The 19307-nt window shown below is 35.0% G+C and overlaps 2 protein-coding genes across 4 annotated transcripts in view; both read left to right on the forward strand.

Moving 5' to 3' along the window:
- The window catches only part of ODF2 (outer dense fiber of sperm tails 2), a 44520-nt gene extending 39721 nt beyond the window's left edge, over positions 1–4799 (forward strand). For all 3 annotated transcript variants that reach the window (XM_051980111.1, XM_051980113.1, XM_051980112.1), the window contains 4 exons: positions 718–818; positions 1684–1846; positions 2139–2264; positions 3802–4799. In XM_051980111.1, the coding sequence (XP_051836071.1) occupies positions 718–818; positions 1684–1846; positions 2139–2264; positions 3802–3990 (579 nt within the window). In that variant the 3' untranslated portion in view covers positions 3991–4799. The remainder of the gene's footprint in view (positions 1–717; positions 819–1683; positions 1847–2138; positions 2265–3801) is intronic.
- Positions 4800–5528: 729 nt separating this feature from the next.
- The window catches only part of GLE1 (GLE1 RNA export mediator), a 43734-nt gene continuing 29955 nt past the window's right edge, over positions 5529–19307 (forward strand). Inside the window, exons 1-3 of the mRNA XM_051980114.1 lie at positions 5529–5750; positions 7332–7547; positions 8568–8678. Coding sequence (XP_051836074.1) covers positions 5652–5750; positions 7332–7547; positions 8568–8678 — 426 coding nt within the window. The 5' untranslated portion in view covers positions 5529–5651. The remainder of the gene's footprint in view (positions 5751–7331; positions 7548–8567; positions 8679–19307) is intronic.

The raw sequence follows: 19307 nt of genomic DNA on the forward strand, positions 1-19307 counted from the left end.
CATTGTTCTCAAATAGTTATGTAATCCCCAGGGCCTGAGCATCAGACATTGTGGCACTGAATGCTTGTCTGGCTTTTCTTCATACTTCAACTGCTCTCCCTTTCATTCTTTTGTTTGTAGTTACAGTATCTGACATTCTTTTCTGATGCAGTCATGCCTGATGTTTCCTATCTTGCACACTGATAACTTATTTATTTTACTTTGGGACAAACATTATTTGAAATCTTGGGCAGGTTCTATAACTTATTTTCCTTATCTTGAAAATGAGAGGGTTGGATTAAGGAGATCTGTAAAATCCCTTATATCTCTTGTATTCAAGGTAAAGATTTCAGACAGTTACCCATAGGCTAATTCGCATTTATTTGGTCATTAACATCCTTTGTATATCATGACAACCTGGTTGTACCTTTGGCTTTTAGGCTATTGGAGAAGCCTTGGCTCCTCCTGGTCAAGAAGGCATAATTGTTTTCCTAGGAGCAGATATTTCTTCTTTGGGGAAGATGGTGGGGAAGCCTTCATTCTTATTAGATCTAAACTTCAAGTCCTGCATGGGTAGGGAAGGTATGACTTTGCAATGGATGCCGAAGGTAACAATCTCACCAAGGAATACCATCTCCAGATGTACCATTCATATGGATGCCAGATTACTGGGAGAAGGGAGAACCAGGACTATGTATCACCTTCTATGTAAAATGGTCTCTTTTCCTGTCATTTTAGATTGAACACCAGGGGGAGAAGCTGGAGGTGGTGAGAGAGAGACATCAATATTCTCAGGAGGAAAACAAACAGCTAAGCCTGAAAGTGGAAGAACTAGAGAGGTTAGAGTCACAGTGTCCTATTTCTGTCCTCATCATTTTTCTAGGACCTGAACTCTTCAGTTTCCACTTTATGCTTACCCACTAAACAGTTTGGGTGACTGACCCTGGAATGACGGTGGTGGGCTAACTTCAGAGGGAAGAACAAACAGAAATCCTTTAGGAAAAGTTGCTTCCATTTCACCTGCAACCATCTGTACAGTCAAAGTACAACTTCTCTGCAGATCTCTCAGCCTTGGAACACCCAAGAACCAAGATACAGCCACCTCCAGTAGACTGAGAACTTAACCCAGTCCCTGGAGAAAGGCCTATTTCTTTTAGGCAGGGGGCCTGCTTTAAAAATGGGACAATTAGTACCTATTGGTGGTGGGTAGTTTCTCCTCATTCTTTTTTCTGATCTTTGTCTTCCCATCTTATGACTTATCTAACCAATGAAGTGTTGAGTCTTTCCTTGTTGAATGGCTCTCTTTAAGCTCCCTGAACTCATGACTCCCATCAGTAGAAGGTAGTTTTCACTGTGACTGCCAGATCAAACAGAAGGAACAGAGCCCCCTATGCCTCACTATTGATAGAAAAGGGCAAGACACACCCATCTGATTTATGAGAGTGGTAAAGTTCTGCTAAGGTTTTTGACATCTCTGAGATGCTAGCAATCTCTCTCCATCCCATTATGATTTCATGATGTGTTTCCTTACCTTGCCTCTCCCCATTCCTAATTTATTTCATATGCCATTTTCTCTGGTGGCATGATGAAAATGTTTAGATTTGAGTGCCACTCTGGTGTGGCAGACAGGTCTCACAATGTCCGATGGGGATGAGTGACGGGAGAAGTGGATGAGGGAAGAATTAACTCAGTGCTTTTATGCAGGAAACTTGAGTGCACTAGTGCCCAGAACATTGAGTTCCTCCAGGTGATTGCAAAGAGAGAGGAGGCAATCCATCAATCCCAGCTTCGGTTGGAAGAGAAAACCCGGGAATGTGGTTCTCTAGCACGACAGCTGGAAAATGCCATTGAAGATGCCAAAAGACAGGTCAGTGGTGCCAGCCCAATCCTGGCATGGCTCCCTCCTAGAGCCCTTTTGTTGTGACACAGTGCAGAGGAGGCTTGGCAGAGGTTTGCCTTCCCTTCTTTATTACTTTTCCTTCATACCTCTGCCTTGTTAGTAGTACTATACTCTTGGGAAAATGGAGTCCCCAGATATGAGGTAAGGTATTAAGGGTATTCTGTCAAGGGAAAAAGACATCACACAGTCTATTTTTGAGAAGGTGGTGGCTGCTATGTTTTGGGAAAGCAACACACACAGCTTTGGACCCTTTCTGCAGGTGGAACAAACAAAGGAGCGTGCAGTCTCCAAGGAACGAACAGCTCAGAACAAAATCTTGGATCTGGAAACACAGCTGAGTCGGACCAAAACAGAGCTAAACCAGCTAAGACGGAGCCGAGATGATGTGAGTTGAGGGTGGGTGGAGGTGAGAGTATAAACAAAACAGAAAGCAGTCTGAATTTGTGCTAGATGGTGGCTAGAATTCCTCAACCATTCCTAAGGCCAAAGGACAGAAAGTACTAGATAATATTGTCCTGGCAGGTAAGGTTTTCCCTGAGATGTTCAGAAACCTATAAAATTTTCAGTTTCCAAAAAAAATATTATTTCAAGGAAAAGTCATTATTGTAAGTATATGTGAATCATCTATGGTTTTACACAGTCCCAACAGGTTTAATATTTGTTACAACATAGGACAAGTTTTTCAGTGCTGGACAAGTAAATTGTAAGTTCCTTAGGGTGAATTTGTGGGATTTACAGGTTAACAGAATTTTAAATGTAGTCTGGACTATGCCAGTCTCTTACTTGTGAATAGCCAGAGATGAAAACAGTAGATTAGGCATGATGTGTCAGGAATCAAGTAGTTGTTTAATTTCAGAGTAAGAAAGTAATATGCAGACTTTTAAAGTTCCTCTTAATAAGAGAGCTCCCTGTGCTTGTAATGAAAGCACAATTTATATACATAAATTACAAGTGGCAAGGAAGGGAGAAGATGGATTACAACACAATCATTTCCAGGACTTGGGTCATTTCTCACAACAAATCTTGAAGTATGCAAGGGCAATTACAGGTATTTTCAAGTCCAGTGGAAACAATTCTTAAGTGATTGTTTTAAATCTTGGGGGTTATTACTTGGATGGGACAGAGGACCAGAGTTCTGTTGACAGGAACAGTTTCTGCAGATTTTGATTTGTTTCACAATGTACACAGTCATGGAAATGTAGTGATTGTGAGAGCATTTTCAAGAATTAATAACTTCAAGATGCATTGTGAGTTTCTCTCAAGCCAGAATCTGTTGGCAAAATGGCAGCTTTGAAAAAATCTAAATTATTGGGTATATTCATTACATATATTGTAACAGTATGAAAATTGAAATTCCCTTCAATATAAATCATTCCCTTCCATACAAATCACCACTAAAGTGCTGTCTTTCTCTAACTTTATCAGAGGGTTATAATTTCTTGACTAGAAAAATCTCTAAAATTTCAATAGATTAGAGGCAATGAATGTTTATCTTATTTTTGCATTATAAACTCAAGTCTATAAACTTGATCTGAAAACCATATGTCTAGAATAGTCATTTTTAAGAAATTATAACAAGTGTCATTGCTGTAGACTCTCTTTCTGTGTGTCTATTTCTCTTTCACACACCCTCTCCCCCACGTACATGCATATGTGGGCTTCACTTAGTCTTAAAAATTACCTCTGTGCATAATAGCTCAGCAATCAACCTTGTAAACCTACTTTTAAAAAAATTCTAATATTCCAATGAGATCTCACCTGCCATTTGGTTCCTCTGCACATGTAGGCCTAACCTAGGATGAACTTGTTGAAATTCCAGTTGCAATTAGTTATGTGCTGTAGCTTTGTACTGGAAATGTTTCATTGTTAACAGCTTATCTCATCCTTTCTTGGGCCCTAAATTCTGTCTATTTTCCTCTTAGGCTGATCGCAGATACCAAAGCCGCCTTCAGGACCTAAAAGATCGTCTTGAGCAATCAGAGAGTACCAACCGCAGCATGCAGAATTATGTCCAGTTCCTCAAATCATCCTATGCCAATGTGTTTGGGGACAATGCCTTAACTACGTATTTAACAAGCTCTCCCATACGTTCTCGATCACCTCCCATATGAAGTTATATTGACCCTTCCAAGGAGCCTGACTGTAGGGAAGAGGTGTATCTGGAGGTCCTTTGGACTATGTGTCTTTAGGTGAGACAGGTGTAGCTATCTTGTCCAGGCCTCTTGATCTGGGGAAAGTCCATGCCAAATCATCTTTAAGACAGAGTTGGATAATGGATATTTTTATAGCTTCCCTTTTTTCCCCCTTATCTTAACTAGGGTAACAATGTAGATGTTTTTATAATATATCTCTTTGATATACATCTTTCTTTCAGATTCAAGCCCATTGTTTGGTCTCCCACTTCCTTCTTAACAGATATATTTATTCTTTTGAGGCACCTCATCTCCAACTCCTCCTAATCTTTATAAGAAACTATTTGATGTGGTTTTCTCTTTTTTCTCTCTTAGGGAAAAAAGAAGCTCTTAATTTAGGCTGATCCCTCTTCCCAAAGTGTGAGCATTTCTCACTTTTAAAAAATAACTTCTAACCTAACTGCAATGCCTGTTGACAAACTTTCCTTCAAAGCTTCAAAAATTCCTCTGAATAGTTCAGAGAAAATCTAAAGCCTCACTTCTTTGCCTCCCCCCCCTCACTCTCACCCCAAATGCACTTCAGGATAAGATGATGTAAGAATTTTGTTTTGATGTTTCTTAACTGCTTGGCTTGTAAAGCATTGTTTTTGTATTTGTGTTTTTCAAGATTCTTTTATAATTTTTATCAGGCTCTATTGGATGATCCCGTCCCTCTACCCCTTCCCCAAACAAAACATTATTTTATGGTGCTCTGGGCAGCAAATTATTATTAAAAGATTTTCAAATAACTTTGCTTCTGGGGTGTTAGGCTTTTCTTTAAATTGCAAAATTTGGTCTTATTTTTTTTTTCTCTTGTGCTCTTTATTTGCTTATGAGCAACACAATTTATTTCCATAGAGGAATTGAAGAATCAAAAATAAAAAAATGGTTTAGAAAAAGCAGAGTTCTTTTATAAGGCAGCTCTATTATAACCTTTAAAATAGAGGGCAGATAAATTTTAATCCCTTTGTTCTAATCAAGGTACTTCATGAGCAATAAAAGTAGACTGTTCCTCCTATCCTTTGTCTTTATAAGAGTTAATCGGATGACATTTTTAAAGTGTATTGAATTGCTAGGAGTTCTTGTATAAATGAGGATTCCTTTAATGAAATACCATATCATGACATTACAAGACAGACCGGAAATCAGAACCTGAATGTAACCAGGGAACATGCAAAAAAATAAAAATTTTTAATAAAAATTCTAAAATATCCCTAATTTAAGGACATCGATTAGCGTCTTTAACTTATTCATATCGGTGGCAAGTGACATACCTGGAGAACTCCCTAATAAATTTGCCCTTTTAATTGTAACGGGCACTTTAAAATAGCCCGGTTCTTTTTAGCTACCGAGGCCTTTGGGGCGTGACCCATCATTCCGTGGTGGGTGGGGTTTCGGCCTGGTTCGTCATATGGGCGTGATCGACCTAGAGATTGACTTGGAAGAGGTTCCGGGGTTCGGGAGCCGGCACCGGAAGCGGAAATAGGAGGCGGTTCGGTGGGCGACGGCGGCGGATTCGAGAGCTCGACTTGTCACAAGTGGTTCTTCTGTGAGCTGCTAGTCGGAGTGGGCGTGGGGCCTGCGGCCGGGGTGGGGGTGTGATGCCGTCAGAGGGCCGCTGTTGGGAGACTCTGCAGGCTCTGAGGAGTTCCGACAAAGGGCGCTTGTCCTACCACCGTGACTGGCTTCTGAGGGGCGAGGTGAGCTAGCCGTCCACCTCCCACCTCCACCCTGTTAGGTCCCCGCGTCCGATCGAGGGCCCCGAAGGGGAATGGGGTGCGAGCATGGGCTTTGGAGCATCATTTCTGCTTCTTTCCGTAGTAGGTTACTGCCTCCTTTGTTCTCATTCTCCTTTTTTCGCGAATTTTACCCACTCACTTCTTTTTTCTCCCGACTGGAAATGGAAAGCCCTAACCTTTTTCTTGACGTCCCAGTCCTGATACCCTCCTACAGAAAACAATTTCTACCAGTCCATTCCTTCTCCCTCTAAAAGAGACTTTTTCCTTCTCAAGTTTTCTGTGCCACATTTCCTTTGTATTTTCTTCACTCTCCCTTTTTAGTAGTTTCATGTATCCTTTTTCCCATTGTAAGGGCCTTCAGAGCAGCGCGCGCTGCTCGATGTAATGTGTCTGGTGAGCGCTTAAAATTTTCTTAAAAGTCTCCAAAGGATGAGACGGCATTTAATTTGGGCTTTGATAGATGATCAAGAAGATTTCAAGTGGAAAAGCAGAAATAGGAAGCAAGGGGCAGAATGGGGATGAGGGACAAGAGATGTTTCCTAGCACTCTAGAATTTTAGAATTATCCTTGACCCTTTCTTCCACATATAGATTCTATTTAACATCTTTCACATCATCCCTTTCTTAGTTCCTATTTTAATTTAAGGTATCTTAAAACTGTATTGGGGCACCTAGGACCTTACTTGGAGTTCTTCCCTACCTATCCTAAGGCCTACTCTTATAAGCCAGTCAGATAAATATATCTAGCTCACATAAAATTTGATCATGCTGCATCTCCTCACCCCATCCCAGACATATTTTTACAAAGCTCTCCATTTTTCAGCACATAAAATCAGTTGATAAAGAAGTCTTTAGAGAAAATAAGATAGATTAAAGACAGATATGGTGGGGGAGTAGTTGATCTTAAAAAGAAGGAATGCTTCCTCTGAAAATAGAAATGGAGAACAGTAAAAACAAATTCTGAGGTAGAGAGGAAAGAAAGTTTTGAGCAAGTTTGAGTTTCTTCTTGGTAATGTAGAAGACATGGTTAGAATTGAGGATCTGAGCTTTGATGGAATGGTAGAAGAGTTTAGAATAGGTTGCAGGCTTTTCCATAAATTTTCAATAACTCCCCCCTCCCTCACCACCCCCCCCCGGGCAAAATGCTGAGTACTAATGTGTGTCCAGCTAAATTTTAATAGCAATTGAATATGTGTGGTCTGGCAATTCTTAAAAAAAAAAAAAAAGTGATTTAGTCCTTAAATAATGGAATTTGAGAGGGTAAATAATGCATTTTCTTCTGATGAAATTATTATATGAATGTATTCAAAGAATATTCTTAATAGATTTGGACTTTTTAAAAAGTTCTTTTCTTCATCTCTGATTTGGAATAGGATTCAAGGAAAAATTTAAGTGAAATTTTTTGCTAATTTGGGCTTCTCAGAGAAGACTTAATTTATCTTCTGTAAAATGCATGGAAAATTGTGTGAACAAAATTAGTTCTCTGTGACATTGAGCCTTTGATATGGAAAATGAATGCATAACTATATTGTTTTCTTCCTAGGAGATTTTGGAAGAATGTATGTCCCTTCCAGAATTGTCTACTTACTCTGGATGGGTAGTAGACCACATCTTGCCTCACTCTCACCAGAATCAACTTCTCTCTGAGAATTCAACACTATCTTCTGCTCCTGACCAAGTATTATCTACTCCCAAATCTCCTGCCAGACATGCAGAGATATCCTCACCAGTTTCCCCTAGAGCACCAAGTGGAACTCAGGTAACAATTTAGCTTAAACTAAAAGGATTGGTTACACCAAAGTCACATTGTTTTAGTTCTCCAGTAATATGGGAGGATGATCCTCTTAGTAGTTTAGTTGGGAGAAAATAGTAATTTCAGTATATGGGTATGTAAAAATAAGGGCTTTTTAATTTCAAGGTCACATAGTAAATTAAAATTAATATTTTTAGGCAGAATTCTTGAGAATCTTTAAATTACTAGTGCCGATATGTGGACATTTCAGGGCAGAAATACACATTTCAATGTTGTCTTGTCTGTTTTACAAAAGTGTGCTATGTAAGAGAGCCTTTAAATTATCTAGTTGCTATGTTGGAATAAATGTGGAATCAGGGTTGCTCATATTCAAAGACAAATGGCAGTGGTCTAGGTATGTCGTTGTTGTTCTACCCAAGCTTCAAATATATCACATTACTTCCTAAATACTCTGATTTCTATACCTTATGTGTATAATTTAAGCTGAATGATTTGTGAACTATTCTAAGGTTCATTATGGATTTTATTGTTTTAAATATTGTATCTTCTGAACAAGAGGCACCCAGATATTCAGCTTGCTTCATTTATTTAATTTTTTGTTTGTTTGGTGAAGAGAAGCTACTTTTCATTTCTTTTTTGTTTAAAGATAATAGGGGATAGAAAAGAGGATGCAGACAATGAGGTCATTATTTAGATTGAATTTTGACAGTCTCTTATTAGTATTTGGGAAAGTATTATGGAAACAGATCTCAAATAGATGCTTAATAGGGTAAACTAACTAGAAGAACCTTCAGGTGGCCTGACATATTGGTGGAGAACTCCTGTTCCAGAAGACATAAGATTCTTTACTGTGATCTGTAGGAAGTGAACTTAAGGAATTTGTCATCCCAAGAGGTAGTCTAAACTGAAATATAGATTTCCAGTCCAGAATAATTTGATTAAATTTAAAGGAATACTTTTCAAGTTAATGTTGTGAAGGACAGAACATTATTAAAATTATTTGTTTTTTAATCGTTTGTGTCACAGAGTCAGGATGAATACCATCAGGCAAAATTTGTGGTACTTCGTCCCTCCCGGGGAATGGAAGTGGAGGGATGCATTCGAATGTATGAGGAGGTACATAGGATGAAAGGAACTGTAAGTATATCAAAGAGCAGTGGATGCTGACTCTGGCTAAACTTAACTTTAGCTAAAATGTTGAGCTGGAGAAGTGTATGTCTCCCATAAATTTAAAAACATAAAATTCAATCTTATTTTTGCATATGATTTGAGTATTTCCAGCTTATTAAGGACTTGTGCTTTGGGCTGAGTTCTAGGGAAATAGCTTTAAAGTCTAAAAGGGATTTTTTAAAAAATTTTTATTTAATAATAACTTTGTATTGACAGAATCCATGCCAGGGTAATTTTTTACAACATTATCCCTTGCACTCGCTTATGTTTCGATTTTTTTCCCCTCCCTTCTTCCACCCCCCCCCCCTCCCCAAGATGGCAAGCAGTCCTATATATGTTAAATATGTTGCAGTATATCCTAGATACAATACATATTTGCAGAACCGAACAGTTCTCCTGTTGCACAAGGAGAATTGGATTCAGAAGGTAAAAATAACTCGGGAAGAAAATCAAAAATGCAGATAGTTCACATTCGTTTCCCAGTGTTCCTTCTTTGGGTGTAGCTGTTTCTGTCCATCATTTATCCATTGAATCTCAGTTAGGTCTCTTTGTCATAGAAATCATCTTCCATCAGAATACATCCTCATACAGTATCGTTGTCGAAGTGTATAATGATCTCCTGGTTCTGCTCATCTCACTTAGCATCAGTCCATGTAGGTCTCTCCAAGCCTCTCTGTATTCATCCTGCTGGTCATTCCTTACAGAGCAATAATATTCCATAACATTCATATACCACAATTTACCCAGCCATTCTCCAATTGATGGGCATCCATTCATTTTCCAGTTTCTAGCCACTACAAACAGGGCTACTACAAACATTTTGGCACATATAGGTCCCTTTCCTTTTTTTAGTATCTCTTTGGGGCATAAGCCCAATAGAAACACTGCTGGATCAAAGGGTATGTCCATTTTGATAACTTTTTGGGCATAATTCCAGATTGCTCTCCCGAATGGTTGGGTTCGTTCACAACTCCACCAACAATGCATCAGTGTCCCCGTTTTCCTGCATCCCCTCCAACATTCATCATTATTAAAAGGGATTTTAGTAATTATTTAGATCCCCTTTTATTTTATAGAAGAGGAAACTGAAGTCCAAGGTCACATAATAAATGGCAGAACTGGGATTAAAATCTAGACTTTTTGACTGTAAAGTAGCATCTTTCTGATTGCATCAATTTAAAGTAAAGGACATTTTAAAAAAAATGAAATAAAGGACAAAAATGTGTCCCCTGGATTAGGAGTGTGAGAAGTGTTTTTATTTGTCAAACATTAAAAGAGAAAAATAACAAAAACCACCTTGTGATTCCTGTATTATAAAAAATGGTAAAAATGAGACCAGTTTTTGTCATTGTGAAATATTAATGAATACTTACTACATTGAATAGACTAGGAATACTATTCTCTCCTGGTTCACTTTTTGCCTTCTCAGACTCCTTTGCTAAATCATTATTTATTACCACACCTCCTTCTGGAGGATATCCTCCAGAATAATATATTCCCCAAAGCATTATTGTCCTAGGTCCCCTCTTTCCTCCCTACAGTCTCTCATTAGTGTCTCAAACCTCCCATGCAGTTTCTGCTTATATTTATATAGAATGTTTCTAGTTTTTATATCCAATCTCAATTTCTTAAGCTTCAGTTACATATTACCACTTGCCTATTAAACATTTCTGGCTGGGTACACTAGAGAATCTTAGACTGATCATGTCTTAACATAGAACTTGTTGCCTTTCCCTTTAAACCTACCTCTCTTCGAAACTGAGTTATTTCTATCAAAGGCACTACCATTTTTCTAGTCTCCTAGATTCACAACTTCTGACTCTGCACTGCATTTATACTCCATATTTCAATCCATATCCTTATGTCAGGTGCCAAATCTTGAGCTTTTTCTATATCAGTGACATTTTTGTTATATAGTCCTTTATCTTAACATCAAATATGGCCTTGTCATACTCTTACTCAGTAAACTCCAGTGAGACTCTTTTGCTTCTATTACAGGATTTAACCTCTTGTGTCATAGACTCTTTTGGCAATCTAGTCGACCTCTTCTCAGTTTAAATGCATAAAATAATATAAGAAGTTTTTTTTTTATTGTTACCAAAATAATTTTCAAATTTATCATAAATTTTAGCATTAATTTTTTAAAAATTAGTTCTGAATTCTTTCCTTCCCCCATTGTGAAAAATCAATTATAAGTGTAAAATCATATAAAACATTTCCATATTAGCCATATTGAAAAAATCAAGAAAAATAAAGTGAAAATGATTTAGTCTGCACTTAGTTCTTTCCCTGGAGGTGCATTTTTCATTTAAACCTTTTAGAATTATCTTAAATCATTGTGCTGCTAAGAATAGCTTAAGTCATTCACAGTTGATAATTGTACAATATTGCTGTTACTGCGTACATAGGTCTCCTGGTTCTGCTTACTTCACTTTGCATCAGTTCATGTAAATCATTCCAAGTTTTTCTGAAAGTAATCCTATTCAGCATTTAAAAAAAAATTAAATTTATTTTTATTTAAACAAAACAGAAAACATTGTCATGTGCCCAACAGAACATCAGAGGGGATTCAAAATATACAACTGCAAATTACCAGTTTAAGAAAGTTACATATATTAGTAGAAGAAATAATATTCATGATTGACCCATCTTTTCTTTATTTCCTTGTAAATTATTCTTTTGTGCTCTGCTGTGCACCTTTTTCACTTTATTTTTTCCTTCCCTTTTTTCTTCTCCCCCCTCCTCCCCAAGCAGGCTATAATTAAGAAAGGATATATTTATGTGTACATATGAAGATACACACACACACACATACACACACACACATATATATATATATATATATATATATATATATATATATATATATATATGTATATATATATATACCTTCCCCAATATACACATATCTTTCTTATCCCTGCTAACTCTTTGCTTTAATTCTGCTTCTAACTTGCTATTATTACTTAACCTCCTGCAACCCATGGATTCCCTCTCTACCTACATATTTCTTTATAGAATTTGGAGGGTGCTATATCCTTTATGCTATATATATTTTTGACATTTCTTATAACAGTAGTATTCCATCACAGTTATATATCCCAACTTATTCTACTATTCCCCAGTGAATAGGCATCCCCTCATTACCAATCTCTGCCATCACAAAAATTGCTGCTATTAATCTTTTTGTATATGAGTCCTCTATTCCTCTGCCTTTAAAAAAAAAATCTCTTTGGAAAATAGCCTTAGTAGTAGTATTGTATCAAATGGTATACATAGTTCCAAAATTCTCTCCAGAGTGATTACATCAGTTCACAACCCTAGCAACAATGCATTAGTGTCCCACTTTTTCCAATCCTCTACAGTATTTCTCATTTTCCTTTTCTGTCATATTAGCCATTCTGATAGGTATGGCTTGGTACCTCAAAGTTGTTTCAATTTACATGTTTTAAATCAGTAATGATTTAGAATAATTTATCATATGGTCATATATAGCATTTCTGAAAACTGCCCTTTCAAATCCTATAACTTTATCAATTGAGAAATGACTTCCATTCTTACAAATTTAACGGATTTCACTATTCTGTATTATGATTTGAGAAATGAAGATTTTGTACAAACCTTTTTTAATTTAATATAATCAAAATTACTGATTTTACATTCTGTAATGTTCTCTTTGATTCGCATTTGATCATAAATTCTTCTATCTATAGATCTGTCAGGTAAAATGTTCCATGTTCCTCTGTATTTGTAATGTTACCCTTTATGTCTAAAGCATACACTTATTTGTATCTTTTTTTGGGTATATAATATTAGTCTAGACCTAGTTTCTGTCAAATTGCTTTTTAGTTTTCTTAGACATTTCTGTCAGACAATTCTTGTTCCAAAAGCCTTGGATGTTTGGGTATATCAAACTCTTAAACAAAGCTTCTTAAACTGTAGGTCATGAACCTTATATAGGGTCACATAATTGAACATGGGGTTGTAAAAAATTTGGCAGTTAGTAACACGTATCAGATAATTCTGCCAGGATTTAATTGTGTAAAAATAGACAAAACACATTCATCTTAGTGGCATGCAAATTTTCTTTCATCTTTAATAAATGGTAAAATTATATGTATACCAAGGAATTGTTTTAAAATAAAATTTTTTACGATTTATTGTCAGTAAATGTTTGATTTGTATACCTATTTTATCTTTCTCTACATACTTAGAGTCACATAAAAGTTTCTCAGGTTAAAAGGGATTGTGAGTAGAAAATTTTTAAGGATCCCTGTTCCAGATTTTACTATTGTCAGAAAATTTTTAAGGATCCCTGTTCCAGATTACTATTGTCATTTACTACTGTATATTGTGTTTCTTAATCTATTCTCCTGGTCAGCCTACTCTATTTCTTAGCTAATAATGGATTGTTTTGATAATTACCACTTTGGTAATTACCATTTAATATCTGGTACTGCTAAAATGATCACCTTTCACAATATTTTTCATTGATTTCCTTGATATTGTGGTTTTTTTTTTATTTTTATTTTCCCAGTTACATGTAAAACTTTTTTTTCTTGGTTATATATGTACATTCATTTTAAAATATATTTCCATATGGATTATGTTGTTAGGAAAGAAACATCAGAAAAGGAAACCAGAAAAAAAAAAAGGGAACATAGCATATGTTGATTTATATTCGGTCTCTATAGTTCTCTTTTTTGGATGCAGATAGGATTTTCTATCCAAAATCCAGTGAGATTGCTTTGGATTGCTGAATTGCTAAGGATAGAATTTATCATAGTTGATCATCACATAGTATTTTTGCTGTGTACAATGTTTTTCTAGTTCTATCTGTTTTGCTCAACATCTTTCCAGGCCTCTCTGAAGTTAGCCTGTTCATTTTTTATAGAAAAATAATATTCCATCACTTTTATATACTATAACTTATTCAGCCATTTGCCAATTGATAAATATCTCCTCATTTTCCTATTCTTTGTCACCATAAAAAGAACTGCTACAAACGTTTTTGCATATGTGGGTCCTTTTCCCTCTTTTATGATCTCTTTGGTATATAGACTCTTTAATGAGATTGCTAGATCAAAGAGTGTACACAGTTTGGTAATTCTTTGGGCATAATTCCAAATTGCTCTTCAGAATGGTTAGATCATTTTACCACTCAACCAACAATGCCTAAGTATCCCAGATTTCCCACTTCCCCTCCGACATTTATCATATTTTCCTGTCATTTTCACCAATTTAATAGGAGTAAGATAATACCTCATAGTTGTTTTAATGGGCATATCTCTAATCAATAGTGATTTGGAACATATTTTTCATGTGATTAATAGATGGTTTCAGTTTCTTTATCTGAAAATTCTGTTCATATCCTTTGATCATTTATCCTTTGGGGGATGACTTGTATTCTCCTAAATTTGACTCGTTCTTTATGTATTTTAGAAATATGAGGTCTTTATCAGGAATACTGGCTGTAAAAATTTTTTTTCCCAGCTTTCTGCTTCCCTTCTAATCTTGATTGCATTGGTTTTATTTGTGTAAAAACTTTTAAATTTAATGTAATCAGTATTATCCATTTTGCATTTTATAATGTTCTCTAGGTTTTCTTTGGCCATAAATTCCTCCTCTCTCCAAAGATCTGATAGGGAAATTATCCCTGGCTGTCCCAAGACTACTCTTTATGCCTAAATCATATACCCATTTTGAACTTATTTTGGTAAGAAGTGTGAGATGTATGCCAAGTTTCTGACATAATGTTTTCCCAGAAATTTTTGTCAAATAGTGAATTCTTATCCCAGAAGCTGGGGTCTTTGGATTTATCAAACAGTAAGTTATTATTCATTGATTATGATGTTATATGCATCTAATTATGTTTCACTGATCCATCACTTTATTTCATAGCCAGTACCATATGGTTTTGATGACTGTTGCTTTATAATAGAATTTTAGGTCTAGTACTGCTAGGCCACTATCCTTTGTACTTTTTTTTTTTTTTTTTGCATTAATTCCCTTGACATTCTTTACCTTTTTCCTAATGAATTTTGTTATTTTTTCCTAGCTTTATAAAATAATTTTTGGTAGTTTGATATGTATGGCACTGAATACATACATAATTTAGGTAGACTTGTAATTTTTATTATATTGGCTTGACCTATTCACAAATGATAACTATTTCTCCAGTTGTTTAGGTCAAACTTTATTAGTGGGAAAAGTGTTTTATAATTGTGTTCTTATAGTTCATGGATTTGTTTTAACAGGAAGACTTCCCAGTGTTTTATATTTTTTATAAAGATTTTAAATAGAATATATCTTTCTTCTGGACCATGTTGGTAATATGTAAAAATACTGATGATTTTTTTTATTTTTTATATCTTGCAGCTAGTTTTAAAGTTGATTTTCTAAGCATATTATAAATATTGTCTGCAAAGAAAGTTTTATTTCCCTATTGCCTGTTCTAATTAATTTCTTTTTCTTGTCTTATTGCTATAACTGGCATTTCTTGAATAGTGTTGAATGATAGTGGTGATGATGGGCATCATTACATCACTCCTGATTTTACTGGAGAGACTTTTTTCTTTTTCCTATTATAGATAATGCTTGCTAATAGTATGGCATTAAAAGTCCATTAAAAGGTCCTTTTCTTTCTAATATTTTTAATAGGAATAAGTGTTGTATTTTGTCATGTTTTTTTACTATCTGTTGAGGTAATTATGTGATTTTTGTTGTTTTTGTTGTTGATATCACCAATTTTTCTGATAGTTTTTCTAATATTGAATCATCACTCCTGTACTCATATGAATCCCACCTGACCATATTGTATGCCTGTGTGATATATTTTCTAAATTTTTGCATCAATATTTATTAGGGAAATTGGTCTATAGTTTTCTTTCTCTATTTTTGCTTTTCTTGGTTTTAGGTGTCAACAAATTTGTGTCATAAAAGGAATTTGGTTTAGGATGCTTTCTTTGCCTATTTTTCCAAATAATTTATACAGTATTGGAATTAGTAGTTCCTTTAATGTTTGATGGAATTTCATTTGTGAATTTATCTATTTCTGTGGTTTTTTCCTTAAGGAGCTCAATGGTGGCTTCATAAGATTACTTAAATATTTTTTTCCTCCTCTGTTAATCCCAGAAAATTTTTTGAAAATATTCATCCATTTCATTTCTATTTTTAGATTTGTTTTCATGTTTTAGTTTAATCATTGGTGATGAATTTACCCTTTTCATTTTTGATGGCTAATTTAGGATTGTTTTTAAAAAATTCATCACTAGTTTGTTTTTTTAAGTTTTTTCCCTCATAAAGCCAGCTCTTAATTTTATTAGTTAAGGGTTTGTTATTGTTTTTTGTTTTGTTTTTACTTTCAGTTATATTCATCTCTTGATTTTCAGGATTTCCAATTTGGTGTTTAATTGGTGATTTTTAACTTGTTCTTTTTTGAGGGTTTTTTTTTTTTTTTTTTTTTTTGGTTGCATGCAGAATTCATTGATCATCTCTTTCTTTTATTGATGAAAGCATTTAGAGATAAATGTTCCCCTAAGTACTACTTTAACTTCCATAAATTTTGATATATTAACTGATTGTTGTCATTCTTTTTAATTAAATTATTTATTGTTTTTATGATTTGTTCTTTGACCCACTTGTTTTTTAGGATTAGATTGTTTAGTTTCTAAATAATTGTTCATCTACATTTCTATAGCTATTGAATATGATTTTATTGTATTATAGTCTAGAAAAGATGTATTTAATATTTCTGCTTTTATGCCTTTGGTTGTGAGGTTTAGGCTTAATACATGGTCAGTTTTTGTGACCATGGATAGCTGAGAAAAAGGTATACTCCTCTCTATTCTTAATTAGTTTCTTTCAGAAATTTATAATATCTAACTTTTCTAAAATTCTATTCATCTCCTTAATTTTTGTTGTTTATTTTATGGTTAGATTAATCTAGTTCTGAGAGGAGAAATTTAAGGGCCCCTACTAATATGATTTTATTGCTTCTTTCCCCCTGTAACTCATTTAATTTTCCTTTAAGAATTTGGATGCTATGCCATTTGTTGCAAATATGTTTGGCAATATTACTTCATTTTCTATGATATTACTTAGCTTATCTCTTTTAATTGGGTGTATTTTTGCTCTGTCTGAAATCGTTTACAACTCAACCAATAATGTATTAGTGTCCCAGTTTTCCCACATCCCCTCTGGCATTTATCATTATCTTTTCCTGTCATCTTAGCCCATCTGAAAGGTTGTAGTGGTACCTCAGTGTTGTCTTGATTTGCATTTCTCTCAATAGTGATTTAGAGCATTTTTTCATGACTAGAAATGGTTTTTAATTTCCTCACTTGAAAATATGAAATTACTAAATGCCTTAGTATGATAGTTTTTAGGATTCAGCAAGGAATATATAAACAATTAAACCTTATGTTAATCCCCTGTTATTTCTTTTTGTGTTTACCTTTTTATGCTACTTTCAAGTCTTTATTTGAAAGTCAGATTTTATATTCATTTCTAGTCTTTTTATCAGAATTGTTTGTAACTCTTATTTCATTAAATGTATATTTTTTCATCTGAAGGATTATACTCAGTTTTATTGGGTAAATTATTCTTGGTTGTACTCTTAGTTCCTTTGCCTTCTGGAATATGGATTCCAAATTTATGGCTATATTTCTGGAAGTTTTCATTTTGAGTTCTCTATCAGGAGGTAATTGGTGAATTCTTTCCATTTCAATTTTAACTTCTGTTTCTAGGATGTCAGGACAGTTTTCCTTCATAACATTTTTAAAATAGTATTTTATTTTTTCCAATTACATATAAAGACAGTTTTTAATATTCATTTTTTAGAAATTTTGAGTTCCAGATTTTTCCTTCTCTCCCCTTTCTTTTCCCTAAAGAGATAAGAATTTTTAATTAAGTTGTGTATGTGCAATCATGTAAAACATATTTCCATATTAGGCATGTTGTGAAAAAAGAAGCTTCTAAAGGAAAAAAAGTACAAATAAGATAAAGTGAAAATAGTATGCTTCAATCTGCATTCAGTCTTCATTTGTTCTTTCTCTGTATGTGGATAGTATTTTCCATCATGCTTCATAAATTTTTGAAATGTTATGCCTAACAACTCTGAGGTACCACTTCACATCTTTCAGATTGGCTAAGAAAAGATAATGATGAATGCTGGAAGGGATGTGGGAAAACTGGGACATTAATTAATTTTTGGTTTGGTTGTGAACTGATCCAACCATTCTGGAGAGCAATTTGGAACTGTGGCCAAAGAACTATCAAACTGTGTATACCCGTGATCCAGCAGTGTTTCTCTCTACTGGGTCTGTATCCCAAGGAAATCATAAAAGAGGGAAAAGTTCATGCAAGAATGTTTATGGCAGCCCTTTTTGTAGTGGTAAGAACCTGGAAATTGAGTGGATGCCCATCAATTGGAGAATGGCTGAATAAGTTATAATTTATGAATGTAATGGCATATTATTGTTCTATAAGAAATGATGCCAATTTCAGAAAGGCCTGGAAAGATTTAAATGAACCGATGCTTCAATGAGCAGAACCAAGCAAACATTGTATACAGTAACATCAAGATTGTGTGATGATCGATGGTGATGGACTTGTTGTTGTTTGGTTTTTTTTTTTTTTAATAACTTTTTATTGACATAACCCATGCCAGGGTAATTTTTTACAGCATTATCCCTTGCACTCACTTCTGTTCTGATTTTTCCCCTCCCTCTCTCCACCCACTCCCCCAGATGGCAAGCAGTCCTTTACATGTTAAATAGGTTACAGTATATCCTAGATACAATATATGTGTGCAGAACCGAATTCTTTGCACAGGGAGAATTGGATTCAGAAGGTATAAATAACCCGGGAAGAAAAACAAAAATGCAAGCAGTTTACATTCATTTCCCAGTGTTCTTTCTTTGGGTGTAGCTGCTTCTGTCCATCCTGGATCAATTGTAACTGAATTAGCTCTCTTTATCAAAGAGATCTACTTCCATCAGAATACATCCTCAAAGAGTATCGTTGTTCAGGTATATAATGATCTCCTGGTTCTGCTCATTTCACTTAGCATCAGTTCATGTAAGTCTTGCCAGTCCTCTCTGTATTCATCCTGCTGGTCGTTCCTTACAGAACAATAATATTCCATAACATTCATATTTTTCTTCTCTCTCATTTTCCCTTTCCTTCTCCCCCTCACCTAGACAGCAAGTAATCCAATATATTAAACATGTACAGTTCTTCTATATATATTTCCACAATAATGCTGCACAAGAAAAATCAGTATAAAAAGGGAAAAAAATAAGAAAACAAAATGCAAGCAAATAACCACCAAAAAAAAAGTGAAAAACACTATGTTGTGTTCCAACTTAGTCCCTACAGTCCGCTGAATGCACGTGGCTTTCTTCATCAAAAGATCATTGCAACTGGCATGAATCACCTCATTATTGAAAAAAGAGCCTTGTCCATCAGAATTGATCATCATATAATCTTCTTTCCATGTACAATGGTCTCCTGGTTCTGCTCACTTCACTCAGAATCAGTTCATGTAAGTCTCTCCAACCCTCTCTAAAATCATTCTGCTGATCGTTTCTTACA

This window comes from Antechinus flavipes, chromosome 2, assembly GCF_016432865.1.
Source record: "Antechinus flavipes isolate AdamAnt ecotype Samford, QLD, Australia chromosome 2, AdamAnt_v2, whole genome shotgun sequence".
NCBI lineage: Eukaryota > Metazoa > Chordata > Mammalia > Dasyuromorphia > Dasyuridae > Antechinus > Antechinus flavipes.